This window comes from Amblyomma mixtum, chromosome 2 (genome assembly GCF_055824585.1).
Source record: "Amblyomma mixtum isolate Tamu chromosome 2, ASM5582458v1, whole genome shotgun sequence".
Taxonomy (NCBI): domain Eukaryota; kingdom Metazoa; phylum Arthropoda; class Arachnida; order Ixodida; family Ixodidae; genus Amblyomma; species Amblyomma mixtum.
In genome coordinates this window covers 19,439,385-19,459,117 of record NC_143013.1, presented here as the reverse complement: position 1 = coordinate 19,459,117, position 19,733 = coordinate 19,439,385, and the positions used below count along the sequence as shown (strand labels likewise).

Here is a 19,733-nt window from a genome sequence, read left to right as displayed (position 1 = left end):
TCTGTCAAGTGCCACCTGTCGTTTTCATATAGGGGGGCGGGGACCAGTCAAGCTGCGGTTGCAGCTTTTAGCCCCGTCTCCCTCCATCTTTTTTTTGATGGAAAATAAAGTTTATCTTATCTTATCTTATCTTATCATCCCTGAATCTGTAGTCGTGCTCCAACCCATGGCCATCGTAACAGGCCAGCACTTCGGATTTATTTTTTCATGTCCTATTTATTCCTTCGCTCTCTTTTATTTCCGCAAAGGACGTTGTGCGGCATCGACGAAGGCTCCGGATTACCCTGGGGTAAGAGATTAGCCGGCTCTGAGACATCGAGCAGGCATGTAAAGAACAAGAAAGCACTGTGACATACAAACGCACACGGCGCTGTCAACACTCCGCATATACCGGTCAACCCGTTAAGCGCCCTGGCGCAGACCAAGATGTGTGCGACCAAACAGATTTCGTGCCGGCACGGGGCCCTTAAGCTGACAGCTCTGGGCGAACGGATGACGGCCACAGAAGCAGTCGGGACGCATGCGCGCCGGCTCCCTGGACACGCCAGGCAGGGAAGGAAAAAGAACAAAGGAGAAAATGATGAAGGCAAAAAGGTAAGAAAGGAAGACAGAGTTGTGAAAGAAAACAAGCTAAGAAAACGTGGTAGAAAAACCAATAGCAACGGGTGGGTGGGGGCGGACTGGGATTAATGCGCAGACTGTTCTTTGTCTGCTTTGATTAGGCACGGCACTTCGTCGTCTTCCCAACCACTCCTTTACGGTTGCTGTTCCTGGGCGTCGACGCCGATGCCTTTCAATAAACAAACTCATATGTGCGCGGTGAAGCCGCAGCCATCAGTCGGGGAATGAGTTCGGCGGACTGTCCCTCATAATGTCAGGATGCGCCCCCTGGGAAGGGGGAATGGCCGTCGCTCCTGGCGCAGGAAAGCAGTGTGCATAATACAACACCTATTGACAAATTTGTTCGCTTTCATTTAACGCGTGTCCGTGCTAACCGTTCGATCTCATCTCGCGTTGATCAGCATCTTCAGCCACATAAAAGTAACCTTCGGCTCAAGATTGTCGTTCACATGATAGTTACCCTGGCTCTCGAAAACACACGCTGGCCTTTGCAAACGAAGAGAAAGAAGTCACAATTTGCGGCCTGCGGCAGTTTTTCTACACGCGATTTGGTGGGCCTTTCAGCACTGAAGAATCGAAAGAGGAATCTGCGTTGCGTCTGGTTCCAGTAACGCCTGCTCGTAAGTCGGCGTCAGCGCTTAGGCAACCGACCGTAGCCGCCGAAGTTTTGCCCGCCTTCACCGCGACCCGGCGCCGCTACCCGTTCTGCGCACGCATCGTCGTCGGCAGCCGTCGCCAACGCCGCCACCGACGCCGCTCCTCCAGTTCCATTCGTCGCCGACGCCAGCATCGCGGCGCTGCGGTCGACGCCCGCACACCGGCACCGCCGCCGCCGTGCTGCCGCTGTGAGCGCAGCGCGGACCCCTACGTGGCTCGACCCCGCAGCCGCGCAACACAAAGAAAAAAAGAGAGATCGCCCACCCGCGCGGATCACCATGCCTAGCGGGTGACCGCGTCTGCCGACGTTCCAGCTTCGTCCACCATCGCAGCGTGCCCGCCGGCGTCGCGAAAGCGCGGAAACTTTTCGCCGGAGATGCCGCCCAGCAGCGCGCTGCTGGCTGTCGCCGTCGCCCCGTTCGGGCTCCTTCTCCTGACCACCCTCGAGTTCTGCGGGGCAGACGAACTGCCGGCGTGTCAACCTGTGAGTGGCGTTTCTCCTCATAGCTTTGGGGCGCTGGGTGAAGCTGATGGCTGATTTGAGCTGGGCATGTGCTCCTTTCTGATGCCAGGCCTGCGGTGCATTTGGCGACAACCGCCAAGTTCGTTTCGGTGTCGCGCCTCGCGCTCAATAGCACATTGAACCTTGTTGCGAAGCATTGATAAACAACATCCGAACGCGCGATTGAGCGGGCCGAAAAAAAAAAAGCGAGGGACGCGTGTTTCCACCGCCGCGCCAGATGTTGGCGTCCGCTACGACGCCTGGCAGGCGTGGCGTCTTGCTCGTGTGCATGCGGCCCGTCGTCGGTGAGCGGCGCGGCTCGGGTCTGCTCGTAAAATGCGCACTTTAGTCGGGCTGCCGCACGGCTAAGCCTAACCGCGCGGGGGACCCAGTCTCCGGGCGCATTGCGCCTGCGCTGCACCCCGATCGGCCCTGTACACACAACGTGGCGACTGTTGCCGGGACAGCGAGGATTTTCTGGTAGCCTTGCGACACCCGCCGTCTCCGGCAGACGTTCCTTTCGACACGGGATTTCATGTGTTACAGAGAAACCGCTTCAAGCCGCTGCTTTGCTTCGCACTGACTTGCAACACGAGTTATGTCTTTCACCTTCCTTGCACTCCTCAATATTCAACATTGCAAAAAAAAAAAAAAAATCAACCTATAAGCTTAAGTTCTGTGCAGAATACCATTTTGAATATTGTTGCGACTTGAACCGTGATTACAGCCTAATGTAATGCTTGGCGTCTAACATTCAGGTCACGACCACGAGAGGCATTTTTTTTTTACTTTGGTTGAGCTGTGGGCACGTGGACGTGCATGACCTTATCCCATGCGCTACTCTCGGTACCATCTACCCAAGTATGACAAGGTGAGCTTAACGAAACACGTCCATACGGAGTGAGAATGATGGTCGTCGCAAGAAATCGCGTTGCTTGCCGTCTGTCGCTCTTGTTGCCGAGACCGACGCGTGTTTTGTATTGCGTCCGCCCGGAAGCCACATTTGCGTCCTCTTTCGTAAGCGATCGTACCAGACAGGCAGACGTTTTACAGGATGTGGCTAGTACGTACATCCTGTCGCCTGTCCGTCTTCTGCATTCTTTCTTCTGATCTGAATTTCAAACACTTGTCGTGCGAATAAAGGTCGCACGGTGTCCTCGAGCTCTTGTCTTGTTTGCAGCGCGTATTTATGATGAATTGACGGAACCAGTCTTTACTTCAACGAATTATTGCGGAATCTAGGAGCAGGTCGTGTCTGCTGTCTTGCGAAATGTCATTGAACGAAGGTAGTTCGCGTAGATCTGGGCTGCTTTTAAGACTAAAGCTGCAAAGAGGAGTTAACGACTCAAGATCCAAGCAACACGATTGGCTGTACGCTGCTTTACAACCGTCTTACTGTCGTTGAGTCCTGTCTTAATACAGCTACAAGGCGTATGTTGCTTTCTCCCATCTTTAATTCCCTTTATTCTTGCCCAAGAATGCTTTGTTCGACAAAAGTTTCTTGCTCAAGAGTTCGCCGACGTGGTCCATTTGCTTGTACCGGTGCAACGTTCTCGTGAGGCAGTTTATTGGGCATTGCGGAGCCCTAGTACATGTTTGCGTGAGTGCTCTGACAGAATTTTCCTGTTCCCATGGCACAGGTGCGGTGCATCCTAGCCCATATCTGAACAGTTATTTATCGTTATTTTTTTTTTAGGAAGACTACAAGCTCTACCTTTCGCATGCAGTGGAGAAGTTTCGACACGGGACTGGAAACACTGTGCCGGCCCCACTGCTTCTCGCTTGTGGTATTTCGATTGAAAGATTGCATTATGACATACTGTCATGGAAGTAAAACATCATCTATCTATTGCGTGTCGGGAAGCAAATTACCAGAGTCCTTCAAGAGAAGCATCAAAGAACCAGCATTACCGAATCGAATGTTGTTTGCTTTTCAACGCGTACATCGCATTCTACGCCGGTAGTCGTGTTCGTTGAACCAATGGCAAAACAGCCCGGAAACCGACGACTCTGATACGATGTCCCTTGAACTTTCCGTACTCGCAGCGACTCACTATGCGCACTGCGTGAGCGTGCTTATTTTCGATTTATATGCGCGGACGGGAGTCGTGACGACGTTCGGTTCAGAAACAGTGGACAGTTTGAGTTGCTATTAGCAACGAGTACGCCGTCCTTGCCAAGCGCCACGACGGAAACTGGCTTCTTTGAATCGCTTTTCCAGCAGTATGTCGGTTAGTTGGGAATGAGCATCCACTTGGTGTTTAGGTTCGCGCGCGGCTAAAACATCCTTCGGCTTAGTTACAAGGTCGCGGGTTCGATACCTGGCGATGGCTGCTTCCCTTCTCTTTGCTTTTCCTCGATGGAAGGGGGGGGTGGGGGGGCAAACGCGTTAGGGGCGGGGGTTGAATACAAGGAACGCATTTGTGTTCACCGGTGCTTCATTAGGAAGTGATGGTCTACCTACCCTGCACCACAGCGTCCGTTATACTGCGGCGAAGCGTTTCAATGCGCTACAGCAAACGGCCGTCATTCTGGCTTCTACTATTCTTGAAACGCGCCAATTTTAAGCGTAGCTGGCAGCTTTTAGACTGTGGCGAAGTTGCAAGTACTATATACCACGTGATAAAAGAAGAAAATGCACGAAAAAAAGTGTTGCGAAGACGACCATCTCGTCCGCAACTTCTGTCAAAATAAACCCCACAACGGGGGCATATCTTGTTGATTCCGCTGCCGTTCTCAACGTTTCATGCATGGCGCCGATCGGAGAAGCTGCGCGAATTCTGCTAACGGACTCGCGGATATTGCTGGGTTCAGGTGTTGAAGATGTCATGGTGTTCGCGACTGTTCATAGCCTACAGAGGAAGACGCGGGTGCGGGTGAGCTAGACGTCGGATCTTGTGCTGTTGTGCGTGCACACTTGCAATTGTGGTGCGACGCGTCACCTTTCTGTATATGAGAACTACCCAAGTTTTTTACTTGTGCCCATTCACGATGAATATTAATGCCAAGTTTCGCTTACAACGAATTCGAGCTATAGAGAAACCGCAACGGCTGATGGCACTTCCATATTCACGCTGTTACGAGTGCAGTCGAGCAGAGGTGACATATCAAGTTTAAATGGATATTTGAATGGAGCTTTAAATGGGCGCTAAGAACAATTTGAAATTGTCCTGTATCGATATATTGCCGCATTTTTATGAAAAATAAGCTACTTTCATTGAAAATGGACATTTTGCAAGCTAGAAAAGGTAAAAAAAAAAAAATAAGTACAAGTATTTTCGTCACCGGCCCTTTTCATAAGCGAACTGTGGTGCCTGGACGCATTTAATTTAGTTGCGGATCCCTGAGGCGAGGCTACGGGGCCATTCGCTTCAATACGGCCATCACGAAGTTCTTTTCGGACTTGACGTAACAGCTTCGATCCGATTTGCGGTAACATTCTTGAGTCTAATATTCCCAGCAATAAATTCGTGTTTTGCTGCCGGGCAAACATCAGTTTATATAAGGATGAAAGCAGAATCAACTTTAGCGTAGAAAAATAAAATAAAAAAAGTTCCATGCACTTAAATCTTTTACCAGCATAGCCTATGTTTCAGCCATCAACTCAGCGTGGGCCGTTAGACGCGCCTATGTATCAGAAGCGGCGGCCACGGGCATTTGACGCAGGAAATTCCCGTTTCTGTCGTTACTTCGTTTTCAGAATGGGGAGCCACCTATTGAGAAAAGGAGGATGGAAAAAGGGATCCCAGCGAGCGGTATAGATTGACGCAGGATGCACATTTTGATCAAAGCGCCCCAGGTTGGTGGTGGCAGGCGGAGAAGCTTATACGGCGCGCGAAAGGTCAAAATGTATAAACCCCGCGGCGAAGAAAAAGGCGGAATAAGACGCAGTTCCGCGAAAATAGGAGGCGTCGCTATGAGGGCGCCATGAACAAAACGGAAAGAAAAAAACAAGGGGGTGCCGTGTGTTATTCGCAGCGACCAGCTGCTGCATGCCCACGTGTTTAACATTATATTTGAACAAAATCTTGGGCGACGCAGTCGTCCGAGTGATTTTTTTTTTCCGAAAAGAGAGTGCTACTACGTATACGCCCTCGAGGCGAAACTACAAGACGCGACGGCTGCGTTGAGTTTGCTTCTCTTTTGCTGGACGCTGTATGGGCGGTAAGAAAGAATAATAACGGCACCAACGAAGAATGAATTTTGGCTTGCCGATGCTAATTTCGACTGCTTGGGTTTCTTTAACGCCCACCACAACTAGCACGTGGGCGAAAGTGCGCCTTAGTGCGGAGTAGCATGACGAAGTAGTTAGCTGGCTAGTCGGTACTATGCCAACACGGGCTGAAATGATGATAGTGATGACAGAATAATAATTCGCCGTCATGCGAATACGCAAGAAAACTGTCCCCTCAATCAATCAATCAATCAATCAATCAATCAATCAATCAATCAATCAATCAATCAATCAATCAATCAATCAATCAATCAATCAATCAATCAATCAATCAATCAATCAATCAATCAATCAATCAATCAATCAATCAATCAATCAATCAATCAATCAATCCATGTTTATTCAGAGCGCCCAGGGACAGCTAGGACCTTTGGGCTGGTACACGTTGGGAGCAAAACATGCCAGAGAAATAAGTGCGAATACCATATATAGATACATTAAAAAAATAATGTATGCTACACATACATGTAGATACATTGCAATACACATAATGAATAACGAAAGACGGAGGGACGCATTAAACTGCAGATTACAATATTGACGTAAAAAAATTAAGACAAATGAATAGTAGTGATATAGAAGAAGAAAAAAACGAATGCAAAGCAGAGGATCGACAAAAAAAATATGGCTTAGTATGTACAAGGGCAGATAAAAGCGTGCTCACAGCAGCAGCCAAAAAAATTGCAAAGGACAAACAATAATAGTACCGGTATTTGTTGCCCGTGTCCATATCACATTTTCAGTTAAATAATAATAATAATAATAATAATAATAATCGCCCCTTCCCCTCGATGGCGTGTCGATGCACTGTTATCGCATTGCGGCGCCGTCGGAACGCGGCCGTCTTTGACACTGGGAATCGAACGCGCGACATCGCGGGGCCCTCATCGCCGATGCCGCAACTGGGCCGTGCGCCGACGAGGCGGCGCGGTCGCATCGATCGTCGTGGCGGGCGGGCGATCATCATCTCCACCGCCCAGTAAATGGAGTCAAAACGACGCGCGTCACAAACACCGGTGCGAAATTGTGTTTACCCCCACACGCACAGACTGCATCCGAACCGTCGCCTTTATCAACTCGGTCATCGTACGTCTCCTTCCGCGCAGGGCACTGTTCGCGTCTTTCTTCCTTTCTTTCTTTCTTTCTTTCTTTCTTTCTTTCTTTCTTTCTTTCTTTCTTTCTTTCTTTCTTTCTTTCTTTCTTTCTTTCTTTCTTTCTTTCTTTCTTTCTTTCTTTCTTTCTTTCTTTCTTTCTTTCTTTCTTTCTTTCTTTCTTTCTTTCTTTCTTTCTCTCTCTTTCTTTCTTTTACATTATTTGTCCTCCTTTCTTAGCTTTATCGTTGTTGTAGTCTTTTTATAGATATTTTTCTCTTTATTTCTGCATCTATTTACTTCTTTCGTCGTTTCCTTCTTTATTTCCTCCTTTCATTATTTATTTCCTTATTTATTGATTTCATTCTTTCTTATTTCGACCTTTCTCTATTACTTTCTTTCCTTCTTTCTTTGCCTATATCGGTACGTCTCTATTCTTTCTTTCTTTCTTTCTTTCTTTCTTTCTTTCTTTCTTTCTTTCTTTCTTTCTTTCTTTCTTTCTTTCTTTCTTTCTTTCTTTCTTTCTTTCTTTCTTTCTTTCTCTTTCTTTCGCGTGGCACAGCGTACGTCGCCACGTACAGGACATACTACCTCGACGCTTGCCCCTGTGTATTTGTGCGTTCTGTGATCCGGCAGACGCGGAGTATGAGATACGGCAGGGTGTCGAACCGGAACCGAACCTGAACCCGAAACCGGAACCGAACCCGAATTTTCACCCGGAACCGGAACCGAACCGAACCCATATTTTTTTCGCCATCTTGGAACTGAACCCGAACCGGAACGATTGAAAGGAACCGTTCCGAACCGGTTCGGGACTCGGTTCAGCTACACTTTTTTTGCAACCCGGCGTGCTTTTATTTCTTTTTTAGTCAAAATAAGATGTACTCGCGCGCAGATTTGTCCACCGAAATCTGTTCGCGTTAGGCACAGCGAAAATGACATCCAGTCTATGCGACAACAACACTCAAGGAGGTCTTGTGTCCAGGAATGGATTTTTCGGCGCCTCCGCAATGCGCTTTCGGCAATTCTTATGAATACTATACTCCAGATTAATGTGAAATCTTGAGTTTGTTACTGCCTTCCTTTTTACATCAGTGCGTATGGTTTTAATCAAATTGTTAGCACTGCTTTAACTCATAAACAACCTAGTGAGAATAGCCTCCCTTTCTTTGTGTCATGTAGCATAAATATATAAAACACAGGCGCAACGACCTAGCCACATTGTGCAACATTTACTCTCGGAGGTATTCGTTATCTCAGACAGCAGATACTAAATAAGACCCCTCATGATCTCTCGGTGGCTGAGGCGGCCGACTGCTGATCCCAAGGCCGCGGGTTCGATCCCGGTCGCGGAGGCCGAGTTTCGATGGCGGCGAAATGCAAAAACACGCATGTACCGTGCGATGTGAGCGCACGTTGAAGAACCCCAGCTGGTCTACGCTCATCTTGAGTCCTCCAATACGGCGTGCCTGTTAGCCCCCCATGTCGCTTCGACACGTTAAACTGCAGATACTACTACTGTTATTACAAAATAGAGGAAGTATAAATGGGTACAGATTTTTTTTTTTTGTTCAGTGTCTGAACATTCTTCGTTGCACGCGATGGAAATAAGCAATGAAAGACGGGCTTGTAAGCAGCGGTAGAGATACTTAAGGAAAAAATTTATTACGCAAAGGGGCAATGCGGATATGCATTCGCTCGCTGGCATGCGATAATGATTAGGTCCAGAAAGGTGCTATTCCAATGAAATGCAGCTGTGATGAAATGATTGTGTTACGCCGATGCGCTGAAATTTTTCTGCTTATGTACATAAAAAAATGCAATCGTTAGTGGACGGCTTCGTCACGTGTTCTCGGGCTGCTGGATCTTGAATTCTCTGACGTGCGCTTGTAGCTGGTATCTGCCTTTCGGTGTCGCATTGTGTTGTTGGTGTCTCAGATGAGAGGCTTATGCTTGTAGGCTTTCTTCTGTAGAATGCTTTGGCGACGGCTTACGCGACCGCTTTCTCAAGGCTTAAGGGATGTGTAGCTGTGTGCGTCAAGCCTCACATTCGCAAGTGCAGCTGGCTCACTGGGTCATTGGACGCCTCGATCCCGCTGTGAGTAGACGGTGGCGTCCACCAATTGAGGCAGTTATGCACCTTTCCTGTCTCAAAACCAGCGGGAAGGTCTAGTTTTTTTTTTTTTTTTTTTGGGGGGGGGGGGTTTAGAGGGAGGAAATGGCGCAGTAACTGCTGTCTCACTTATCTCGGTGGACACCCGAACCGCGCCGTAAGGGAAGAGAGCAAGGTGGGAGGAAAAGGAGAAAGGAATAAATAGGCGCCGCAATGGAGGGTTGTGGATTAATTTCGACCACCTAGAGGGATATTTAACGTGCACTGACATCGCAGAGCACACGCGCGCCTGCGTTTCGCCTCCATCGAAACGCTGCCGCCGCAGCCGGGTTCGATCCCAGCAACTCCGGCTTAGTAGCCGGATGGCCTAACCTGTGATATTTAGGAAAGGAAAGGCGCGTAACTGGCTGCATGGGTCAGTGGACACCTCTATCGCGCTTTATGGTACGAGGCGGTTATGTGCACCTGCAAAAAACCGTGCTTTTTCACAATATTCCGTGCTTGGCAATGCTAAATCAGCAGCCATTTTAACCTCTGAGTGCCCGGATGTGCGTCCACCGAAGTGCGCAAGTGTCCAGTGTGCATCAAGGGTGGAGGCTGCCCACGGACATGCACAGGCACGCGCACGCAAGCACACACACGCGCCCACGCACACACACACACACACACACACACACACACACACACACACACACACACACACACACACACACACACACACACACACACACACACACACACACACACACACACACACACACACGCACACATGCACACACGCACACACGCACACACGCACACACACACACACACACACACGCACACACACACACACACACACACACACACATCCCCGCAGGGAGGCGTCTGCAGCATGCAGACGTTGGTGAGTGGCGACACCACGGGGTTAACCCGAGCATCCGCAGGGACATCCCCGCAGGGGGATGATGGTGAGCAATGCGTCACCACGGACCCGAGCATCCGCGCTTAGCCGTGCGTGGCATCGCCGTGTCCGGGGAAAAGGGGATCCTGGTGGTTGAGCCGATGCCGAGCGTTTGGACCTTTAAGGCCCCTCGGCGGAGGCAACACACCACTTTGGCCCCAGCTTCCTGTAGACGGCACCTCCGGCCTGACCCGACCGGGGGAAATCGGCAGTCGCCTTTTCCTGTTCTCCTCTCCATCTTTCACTTTCCTATCTCCTTTCTTACAACTCTCCTGTATCCTCCTCCCTTCTTGGTTTTTTCCTCTTTTTCCTGGCGGCGAGGGTTAACCGTGTGTGACCAACTACCCTGTGTCGAGTCATATTAGGTTATAGTTAAGGTGTACAGCTGGCGTGGGCAGGACTTTCAAGTTCCTGTCGCGTCCCCTTGTTGGACTCCATGGTGGGTGGCTGGCACCATGACCGAAAAACATCAATTTTTTATGGCTCCCCCCCTTTCCAAACCTGATCGCTCTCTTAAAAGAGTGCGGAACGAAGCAGAGAACTTTTTTTCCAAAAAGAAACCAACATTTGCCAAATTCCATGTCATCCACAGTGAAGTTCAAGATAAACAGGCCAGAATTCTATCCCTCTTCATGGTATCGAAGTGCTTAACAGAAGCTTTGGGCCCCGGCTACAAAGTATCCAAAATGACCAGTGGCGATTTATTGCTGGAACTCCGAGAAAATGTCCAAACCACCAAACTCTGTAACATAGTGTCTATTGGGGACACACCTGTCTCCATTACTGCACACCGATCACTCAATACTGTCCGTGGCGTCATCTCAGAAAATGATTTTCTACACCTTACCGAGAAAGAAATGCTGGAAGGGCTTTCCGAGCAAAATGTCATTGATGTATATCGAATCAAGATCCGCAAGGACAACAAAGAAATAGATACCAAACACCTAGTCCTGACTTTTAACACATGCACATTGCCCGAAACCATCGACGTTGGATACCTCAAAGTAAATGTAAGACACTACATCCCTAACCCCCGAAGGTGCTTTAATTGTCAACGGTTTGGCCACGGATCGCAGAGTTGCCGCGGCCACAAAACTTGCGCGAAATGCGCGTCGAAGGACCACCATTCTGAGGAATGCGACGCAGCTCTACGCTGCGCTAATTGTGAAGGAGACCACGCTGCGTACTCCAGGGCGTGTCCGTCCTGGAAGAAGGAAAAGGAAATCATCACCATAAAGACAAAGGAAAACATTTCATTCAAAGAAGCCAGAAGGCGTTTTGCACTGACAAATACATTCTCTTTCACAGCCAAACCAAACTATGCTGACGTGGCGCGCAGGGGCGGTGCACCACGCAGCACTCCGGCATCTGCCGCGGCCACTCCCACCGCGCCTGTGGCAGTGCCATCAACGCCCCAGGCAGAGACAGCCAAGGCTGCTCTGCCAACTCCAAGCCAGGGAGTGCCGGCCCATGGGCCAGCATCCCGCAGGACTTCCCCCCGTCGGGGGAGGCCTGACACCAACACACCCGCGGCTTCGCGGTCCTCCAGCACCTCTGGTGACGTGATGGATACAACTACCACTCCGCCCGCTTTGCAGCGGCGGACCGGCTCTCACGAGCGAAGAAAAGATAGAACCCCGGTAACGGGCCCAGAACAGTAAATTCCTTCAGTTCCATTCCCACCCAAAAAAAACAAACATGATATTTGCAATTCAATGGAACTGTAGAGGAATGTTGAGGAACTACAGTGATATAACACATATTCTAGGGTCCGTGATGCCTCTAGCTCTATGTCTCCAGGAGACCAATCTTGGTCCACAACATTCAAATATCTTAAAACATTATACAACTTTTAGGCGTGATCGCGAGAATGCAAGTAGACTCTCGGGAGGCGTCGCAATCATCATCCAAAGCGGCGTCCCGGCTCAAGAAATCAAACTGAAAACAAAACTTGAGGCGGTTGCGGTTAGCGTCATCAGCTACAAAACAATTACAATATGTTCTTTATATCTTCCCCCACACATCACATTAACATGCCAAGATCTAGAAGACCTGATCGATGAACTGCCGGAGCCATTTCTGGTAGTTGGCGACTTTAACGCTCACTCTCCGTTTTGGGGAAGCGAACGCTGTGACTCTAGAGGCCAAACAATCGAAGATTTTATACTTTCGAATAATGTCTGTCTTTTAAATACGGGAAAAGCCACATATTGCTGTCCAAGCTCAGCAAAAATGAGCTCTCTCGATTTAGCTTTCGCATCACCATTACTTTTTAACGATTTTAAATGGGATGTTTTAAATGACCCCATGGGCAGCGATCACTTACCTACCGTCATCAGGCTCTCATCGTCCACTCCAATCATCCCCACAAGGCCACGGCGCTGGAAACTTCAGCTCGCCGACTGGTCACTTTTTACAAAAAGTGCCACTCTGGAAAAGGAATTTTGTGACGACCTTAGCACAGATGAAATTAATGAGAAGTTTACTGAATGCATAATATCGGCCGCAACACTCGCTATACCACAAACAACAGGACTTGCACAAAAGAAACATAAAGTGTGGTGGACACAAGAATGCACATTAGCAAAAAAACAACAAAACAAAGCCTGGAGCGCTCTGCGTCGATATCCCACTGCAGAGAACTTACTTACCTTTAAGAAGGCAAAAGCCAGAGCGCGGTATGTCCGAAGAAATGCAGAAAAAACCTCTTGGCAGAAATATGTCTCCTCAATAAATAGTTCAATAACATCAAAGAAAATGTGGGAAAAAGTTCGTAAATTTACTGGTGACCATACCCCTTTCACACTTACTCTCTTGACAGCACCCGGGACACAAACATCTTTAGAAGAACAGGCCAACATATTGGGCGAGCATTTTGCTGAGATCTCAAGTTCATCCAACTACACAAACACATTTCAGAAACACAAAGCAATAGCTGAAAAACAAAAATTCCCATCCGGAGCAGGTATACATGAGGATTACAACCAGCCTCTCACACTGCAAGAATTAAATAAGGTATTATCTTCTGGAAAAAAGACAGCACCAGGACCAGACAACGTGCATTACGCTATGCTTGCCCATCTCTCGGAGGCTGCTGTAGAGGCACTGTTAAAATTCTTTAATAAAATCTGGATAACTGGAAATATACCTGACGAGTGGAAAAAAGCAGTCATAATACCTTTTCTCAAACCCGGAAAACCACCAACAAGTCCTAGCAGTTACAGACCAATAGCCCTCACCAGCTGCATTGCTAAATCGTTCGAAAGTGTAATAAACATTAGACTGACCTTCGTACTTGAATCTCGGCAGCTACTAGATAAACACCAATGTGGGTTTAAGAAAACATGCTCCACCACAGATCATCTTGTCCGCCTAGAAAACACCATCCGGGAGGCGTTCATCCACAAGCAGCACTGTATTGGAGTCTTCTTCGACTTGGAGAAGGCCTACGATACTACGTGGAAGTTCGGCATCCTCCGTGACCTAGCAGAGCTAGGTATCCGCGGCAGGATGTTGAACTGCTTGAACGACTTCCTGGCTAACCGCACATTCCGAGTCCGCCTAGGAGCAACTCTCTCCATGACTTTCACCCAAGAGAACGGCGTACCCCAGGGGTGCATTCTAAGCACGACACTCTTCATAGTAAAAATGAATTCCTTAGCTAAAGTAATACCCAAGTCCATAATGTATTCAGTTTATGTAGATGACCTACAAATAGCATGCACGTCCTCTAGCATATCAACCTGTGAGAGACAAATACAAATCACACTCAATAAACTAGGTTCTTGGGCAGACAGAAATGGATTTAAATTTTCCCCCAAAAAAACAGTAGCTGTTCTTTTTTCATTGCGACGAGGCCTACAGGTCGATCCCAATCTATACTTGAATCACACTGCGCTACCAATTAAACAAGAACACAAATTTTTAGGCCTAACTTTCGACAAGAAACTCACATTTCTACCACACATTAACAACCTTAAAAAGAAAGCTTCTCAAGCCCTTAATATCTTAAAAGTTCTCTCACGGAAGCGGTGGGGGTCCGATAGAGCAAGCCTTTTACAAATATATCGCTCTCTGGTGCGCTCCAAGCTGGACTACGGGTGCATAGTATATGGTTCGGCAAGAGCATCCTACTTAAAAAGATTAGACCCCATTCATAATCTTGGTCTGCGCCTATCATCTGGAGCATACAGAACATCACCAGTAGCCAGCCTTTACGTTGAAACTAATGAAGCCGCTCTTGAGGATCGAAGAATCGCCCTTACATGCTCATATGTCTTAAAAATCCGTTCTCTTCCGAAACATCTCTGCCATTCAGTTGTCACCAAGTGCCCATCTAAAAGATTATTCATCAACAAACCACATTCTATCAGACCATTACTGCTGCGCTTTGAAGATAAATGTGAAGAGCTAACAGTACTAGATGCCCTACCGAATATTGCACAATGGAATGAATATTTACCACCATGGTACAGCCTGCCTTCAGTATGTGACCTCACAATGACACATTTAGATAAAAAGCAAACGCCAAATGAGTACATATTACAGGAATTCTTTGCACTACAAGAAAAGTATGACACTTACATTGAATTTTATACCGATGGCTCAAAAGCACAAAGTCACGTTGGAAGTGCAGTAATCCAAGGAAAAAACAAACAGATAATGCGACTACCAGAATGCGCATCGGTTTTTACTGCTGAGTGTTATGCCATCTTTGTAGCTGTGGAAAAAATAGTAAGAGAGAATATCAAAAATAGCATCATTTACACCGATTCCCTGAGTATGCTCAAAGCACTGCACTCCAGAAATGCTGCTGAACCCATAATAGGTAACATCATACATAACATTGTTAAAATCACAAAACAAAAACATAACATTAAATTCTGCTGGGTTCCTAGCCATGTTGGAATCGTAGGTAATGAGAAAGCAGATGTATGCGCTGCACAAGCCCGGAATGGCCAAATAAAGCAAGTGAACATACCGCACAGGGATTGCTTAAAGTTTATCAACAGTAAACTCAGAAATAAGTGGCAGGCCGCATGGCAAGATCACGTAAACAACAAACTACATTCTGTGAAGCCAATTTTAGGGGAATGGCAATCATGTAGGCATCAAGAACGTTTTACCGAAGTCATTTTATGTCGGCTCCGCATTGGACACACCCACCTCACGCACAACTTCCTGCTAGCCAAACAAAACAAACCTCTCTGTGAAATGTGTGGTGCTGAACTCACAGTGAACCACATTTTAATTTCATGCATAAAACTAGAAGAACTAAGAAATATTTCACAACATTTTACAGGGAAAGCATCCCATTACACCCCATGCTACTCTTAGGTGATCGAGCACTGGTTGACATGTCATGTATTTTTAGGTTTCTCAAGGAAGCCAACGTTTTAAACAAACTCTAAGTATTTTTAAAAAGCTTCACCATTAACAAAAACTCTAACCTTGTGTTTGGCGCATCATAGCCTCAGTTGCTTTTGCGCCATAAAAATCAATATAACTAACACACACACACACACACACACACACACACACACACACACACACACACACACACACACACACACACACACACACACACACACACACACACACACACACACACACACACACACACACACACACACACACACACACACACACACACACACACACACACACACACACACACACACACACACACACACACACACACACACACACACACACACGCACGCACGCACGCCACACACATACACACACGCACAAACACACACACATACATACAAACACAAAACACACAACCCCTATTGGGATTCGAACTAGTCGCGGCGCAACAGGGAAGCTTCGATTTTCTGACGCCTTTGGTGATGATGATGATGACGATGTCATCAGGCTTAATCTACTCGGCCATCTCCGAAGCTTGTTTTTCTTTTGTCTTATGGAATATCACGAACCTCCCTGACTTTCTCTTGCCTTACTTGACTGGGCCGAATTCAGCGATCTCGGCATGCGCCCTCACGCCACCATCACTTCCTTATTCCGCCTGCGCATCAAAATTCCGGTAGGCGCACACGAAGAAGCGGCAACCAATCTGGAGGGTTAACTTGCGCAGCATGTATCTCCTGCGCTAAAATGCACTGTACTCTGAACAGTGACCTCGTTGAAAGCGGTGTTTCTGCGTGTTCATCCATCATGCGGCTTTTCCACACGATAAGCAGTCCTATTAACACGAAAAGTTCACACGAAATTTCAGCGTCTTTCATCACAAGAAGAAATGTTATAGTGTAAGACGTGATCTTAATGTCCTTTTTAAGAGTCTCCTGCAGTTTCTGTCAAACGAACACAAATAGTTTTTATTGGTAGCACCGGTAGCAATTCACTGACGGTGGCACAAACGTCCCTTGGAACGATGCACGGCCTATGCGCGTAAGTCGAAAAAAAGTTTTTCTACTGACGCGTTTGGTCCAAAAAACGCTTTGAAGTCCAAAAAAGAAAGGCTAGGTAAGGCTGCACGTTTATACGAAGAAGTAATGACCGATGAGAACCTTTCTCATCTGCATTTCGAGAGGCCGTACAGGCGTTACAAGAAAAAGCGGAGAGGAAACCGAATGTATCAGCGCAAAATTTTCTCACGGCCATGTCCAGAAAAGACATATGAGGATTTAATCACCCGATAAGCACAGCGGCCGGGAAGGGGTCGTTTGTGGTTTTGAAAAATTAAATACCTTGAATCTAGTTGGTGGACAAAAACGTGATAGGCTTTTACAGTAGTTAAACCGAGTAGACATGCGAAATGATGTGATAATTCCGCGCCTCATCTTTCTGGCATCTGCAAGTGCACACAATCTCGTTTCTCGATGAGGGTAGCTGATTGGGCAAGTTGGTTGTTCATCATGAAGACTGCAGCGCTCGGAAACATGGACAACACGAAGTATAGACTACGTGGGCTAAATCGCCTAACCGCGTTTCTCGTTCTTCATCTCCACACCTTCTATCCACTCAGCGGAAGCTGGCGCTACTCCCTCCTCCCATTGGCTACAGCTGGCGCGACGCTGGTCGGAACTAACTCGAGTTTACCCGAGTTACTCCGAGGTTTCACACAAGATTCGTGGTTGGGTTTGACCCCGTTTAGTAGTCCTTTCGTGCCAAAAGTACAAGACGGGTTCACCAAACTCCATCAACACATTAAAAAATCTGGTTGACGCATAAGCTTCCTTTGATAGCGTCCCAGAAAAGTCACAAAATTTATGTAGCTAATTTACCTTTTTCTTCACACAATGCAGCACTTGCAACAGTGTCACAGTGCAACGTTGCAACGAAGGTGTTGCTAAATATGTCCGTACAGAAACAAAGTGCTACCAACCCACCCAAGCTTGCATTTTATTATCATACGCTTTTTGTCAAAATTAAAGATGGAGACGACATGAGCACAGGCCAAAGTCTTAATTTTACACGTTCCTGGTGAGAAGCCACGATTTGCAGTGTTTTTGGAGACACAGCTTTAGGGGTCCGAGATGCATAACGCAAGCTTCAAAGGCGCTGTCCAACAGGTGATTGAAATAAACTTGATTGATGGGGAAGGGGGTGACTGTTAAGTTGGTTTTGTGGCGAAGAAAAAGTGCCTTCTCTGTACATACCTGCCGATACGAAGGAGAGCTTCCTCTCCCAATAGTGTACGGTGACGTGGAGGGTTCCCGTGTAAGCATGCTGCGTAGGAGCAATTCCCGACTCAAAAGTTTCGCTTGACAGACCTATTACTCGAGCGACGGAGTCTCAGAAACTGCTCAGGCTGAAGGGTTTTTTAGATGCAAAATCCACCAGCTTTTCTCCTTATACCGGGTGTCCCAGCTAACTTGAACCAAGGGTTTAAAAATGAAATATTGGAGTCAGGAGAGTGAAACTACCTGCATATTGGTGATAGGCATTTGGCGCACCACGGGAAATTTTTTGTATCGCAATTACTTAACTAGTAATTAAGATAATTTTTTTAAATTTTTTAATATTGACTTTAGACACTAAATGTGATTCGCAAAGTTGGAGAGCACTTTCAGAAACCCGCATTCCATTATTCGCCATAAAGAAAACCTTACGTGTACCTCTTTTTCCGAGCTCGAAAGAAAGCCCGCGAAATACAAAAAAAATCACGTGACGAGCACATTTGCGCGTCGCGATCGTGCTGCTCTCAACCGTGCTTTCAGTGAACGAAATCAGCTCCGGCCTTTATTCGACGGCCCCGTTGCAGCGGCAGGCCGATATCTTGGCGGGGGTTTTTCGTCCGCGTCAGCTAGTTGGCACCCGGCGACGACGACTTAGTCCCAATCTGATAAGATACTGAGATGGCGAGTCTGCTTTGTCACTCAGAAGCAAAAGAGAAATACAGGGAATAATGTTTCGCCGCGAGGTGTTGGCGGCTGTGTGTTGCAGTTTCCTAATGAGGATTTTGAAAGCTGGAAGCAGCGGTGAAGCACAGTTTGTCGTGTGCTCTTCTTATGCCACTCTCATGCGAGACTGAATCTTTGGTGTAGTGATTACTAGCACTGCAGACATGCCGTTTACAAATGAAGAGAAAGCAGACATGGTTCTGGCTCTAGGTGCATGTCATGGGAACAGAAGGCGCGCTGCAGACCTTATGCAACAATGGCACCCAGGCAGGCGGCCAAGTTCAGTAACGATCCTGCGTGCCTTCGAGACGCTGCGACGGATGGGCAGTTTTACGTCCACACGACACAGAGCACCTGTTTTTGACGAGGACTTCGAGACGCATATTTTATCGCTGTTCGCTCTGGAACCCCAAGCAAGCGTGCGCAGCGTGAGCGAGGATACCGGAGTCTCCAGGTCATCAGTTTGGCGAATACTGCGCAAACACCGTCTGCATCCGTACCACGTACAGCTTCATCAAAATCTGTTGCCACGGGACTTCCAAAACAGGACCGATTTTGCTAATTGGATTCTGATAAAGATGCAGGACGACCCGGATTTTTTGAACAAAGTGATATGGAGTGACGAAGCTAGTTTTTCGCGCAATTCACAGGTGAACCTGCACAATGCTCATTACTGGAGCGATTCAAATCCCTACTGGGTTTTACAGACGCAGCACCAGTACCAGTGGTCATTTAGTGTTTGGTGTGGACTTTTCGACGGTAGTTTGATCGGGCCTGTGTTTTTCGACCAGACGCTGACAGCAGATCGCTACACCAATGATATCCTCAGATGACCCGTTGACGACTTCCTTTCGGATCTACCGCTCGCCAGGGCCACAAATGTGTGGTTTCAACACGATGGCGCCCCCGCGCACAGCAGCGCCAAGGCTCGGACCTGGCTCGACGCAGCGTTCCCGCAGAAATGGATAGGACGACTAGGTCCCGTGAACTGGCCAGCCAGGTCTCCTGATATGACACCTCTGGACTACTTTTTGTGGGGTCATATCAAGGACAAGGTGTACAGCACACCAACTTCCACACGGCAAGACCTTAAAGACAAAATAACGGAAGTCTGTTTAAACATGCCTGAGGCTGTCATACGAAATGCAACGGCTGATTTGGTTACAAGATGCCATAGCTGTATCGTCGCACAAGGTGACCTAT

At 47.6% G+C, this 19,733-nt stretch overlaps 1 protein-coding gene across 2 annotated transcripts in view; it reads left to right on the top strand.

Annotated features, from left to right (window-relative positions):
* The first annotated feature begins 1,427 nt into the window (after positions 1–1,427).
* The window catches only part of LOC149358582 (endosome/lysosome-associated apoptosis and autophagy regulator family member 2-like), a 71,901-nt gene continuing 53,595 nt past the window's right edge, over positions 1,428–19,733 (top strand). For both annotated transcript variants that reach the window (XM_089570698.1, XM_089570697.1), the window contains exon 1: positions 1,428–1,762. In XM_089570698.1, coding sequence (XP_089426824.1) covers positions 1,655–1,762 — 108 coding nt within the window. In that variant the 5' untranslated portion in view covers positions 1,428–1,654. The remainder of the gene's footprint in view (positions 1,763–19,733) is intronic.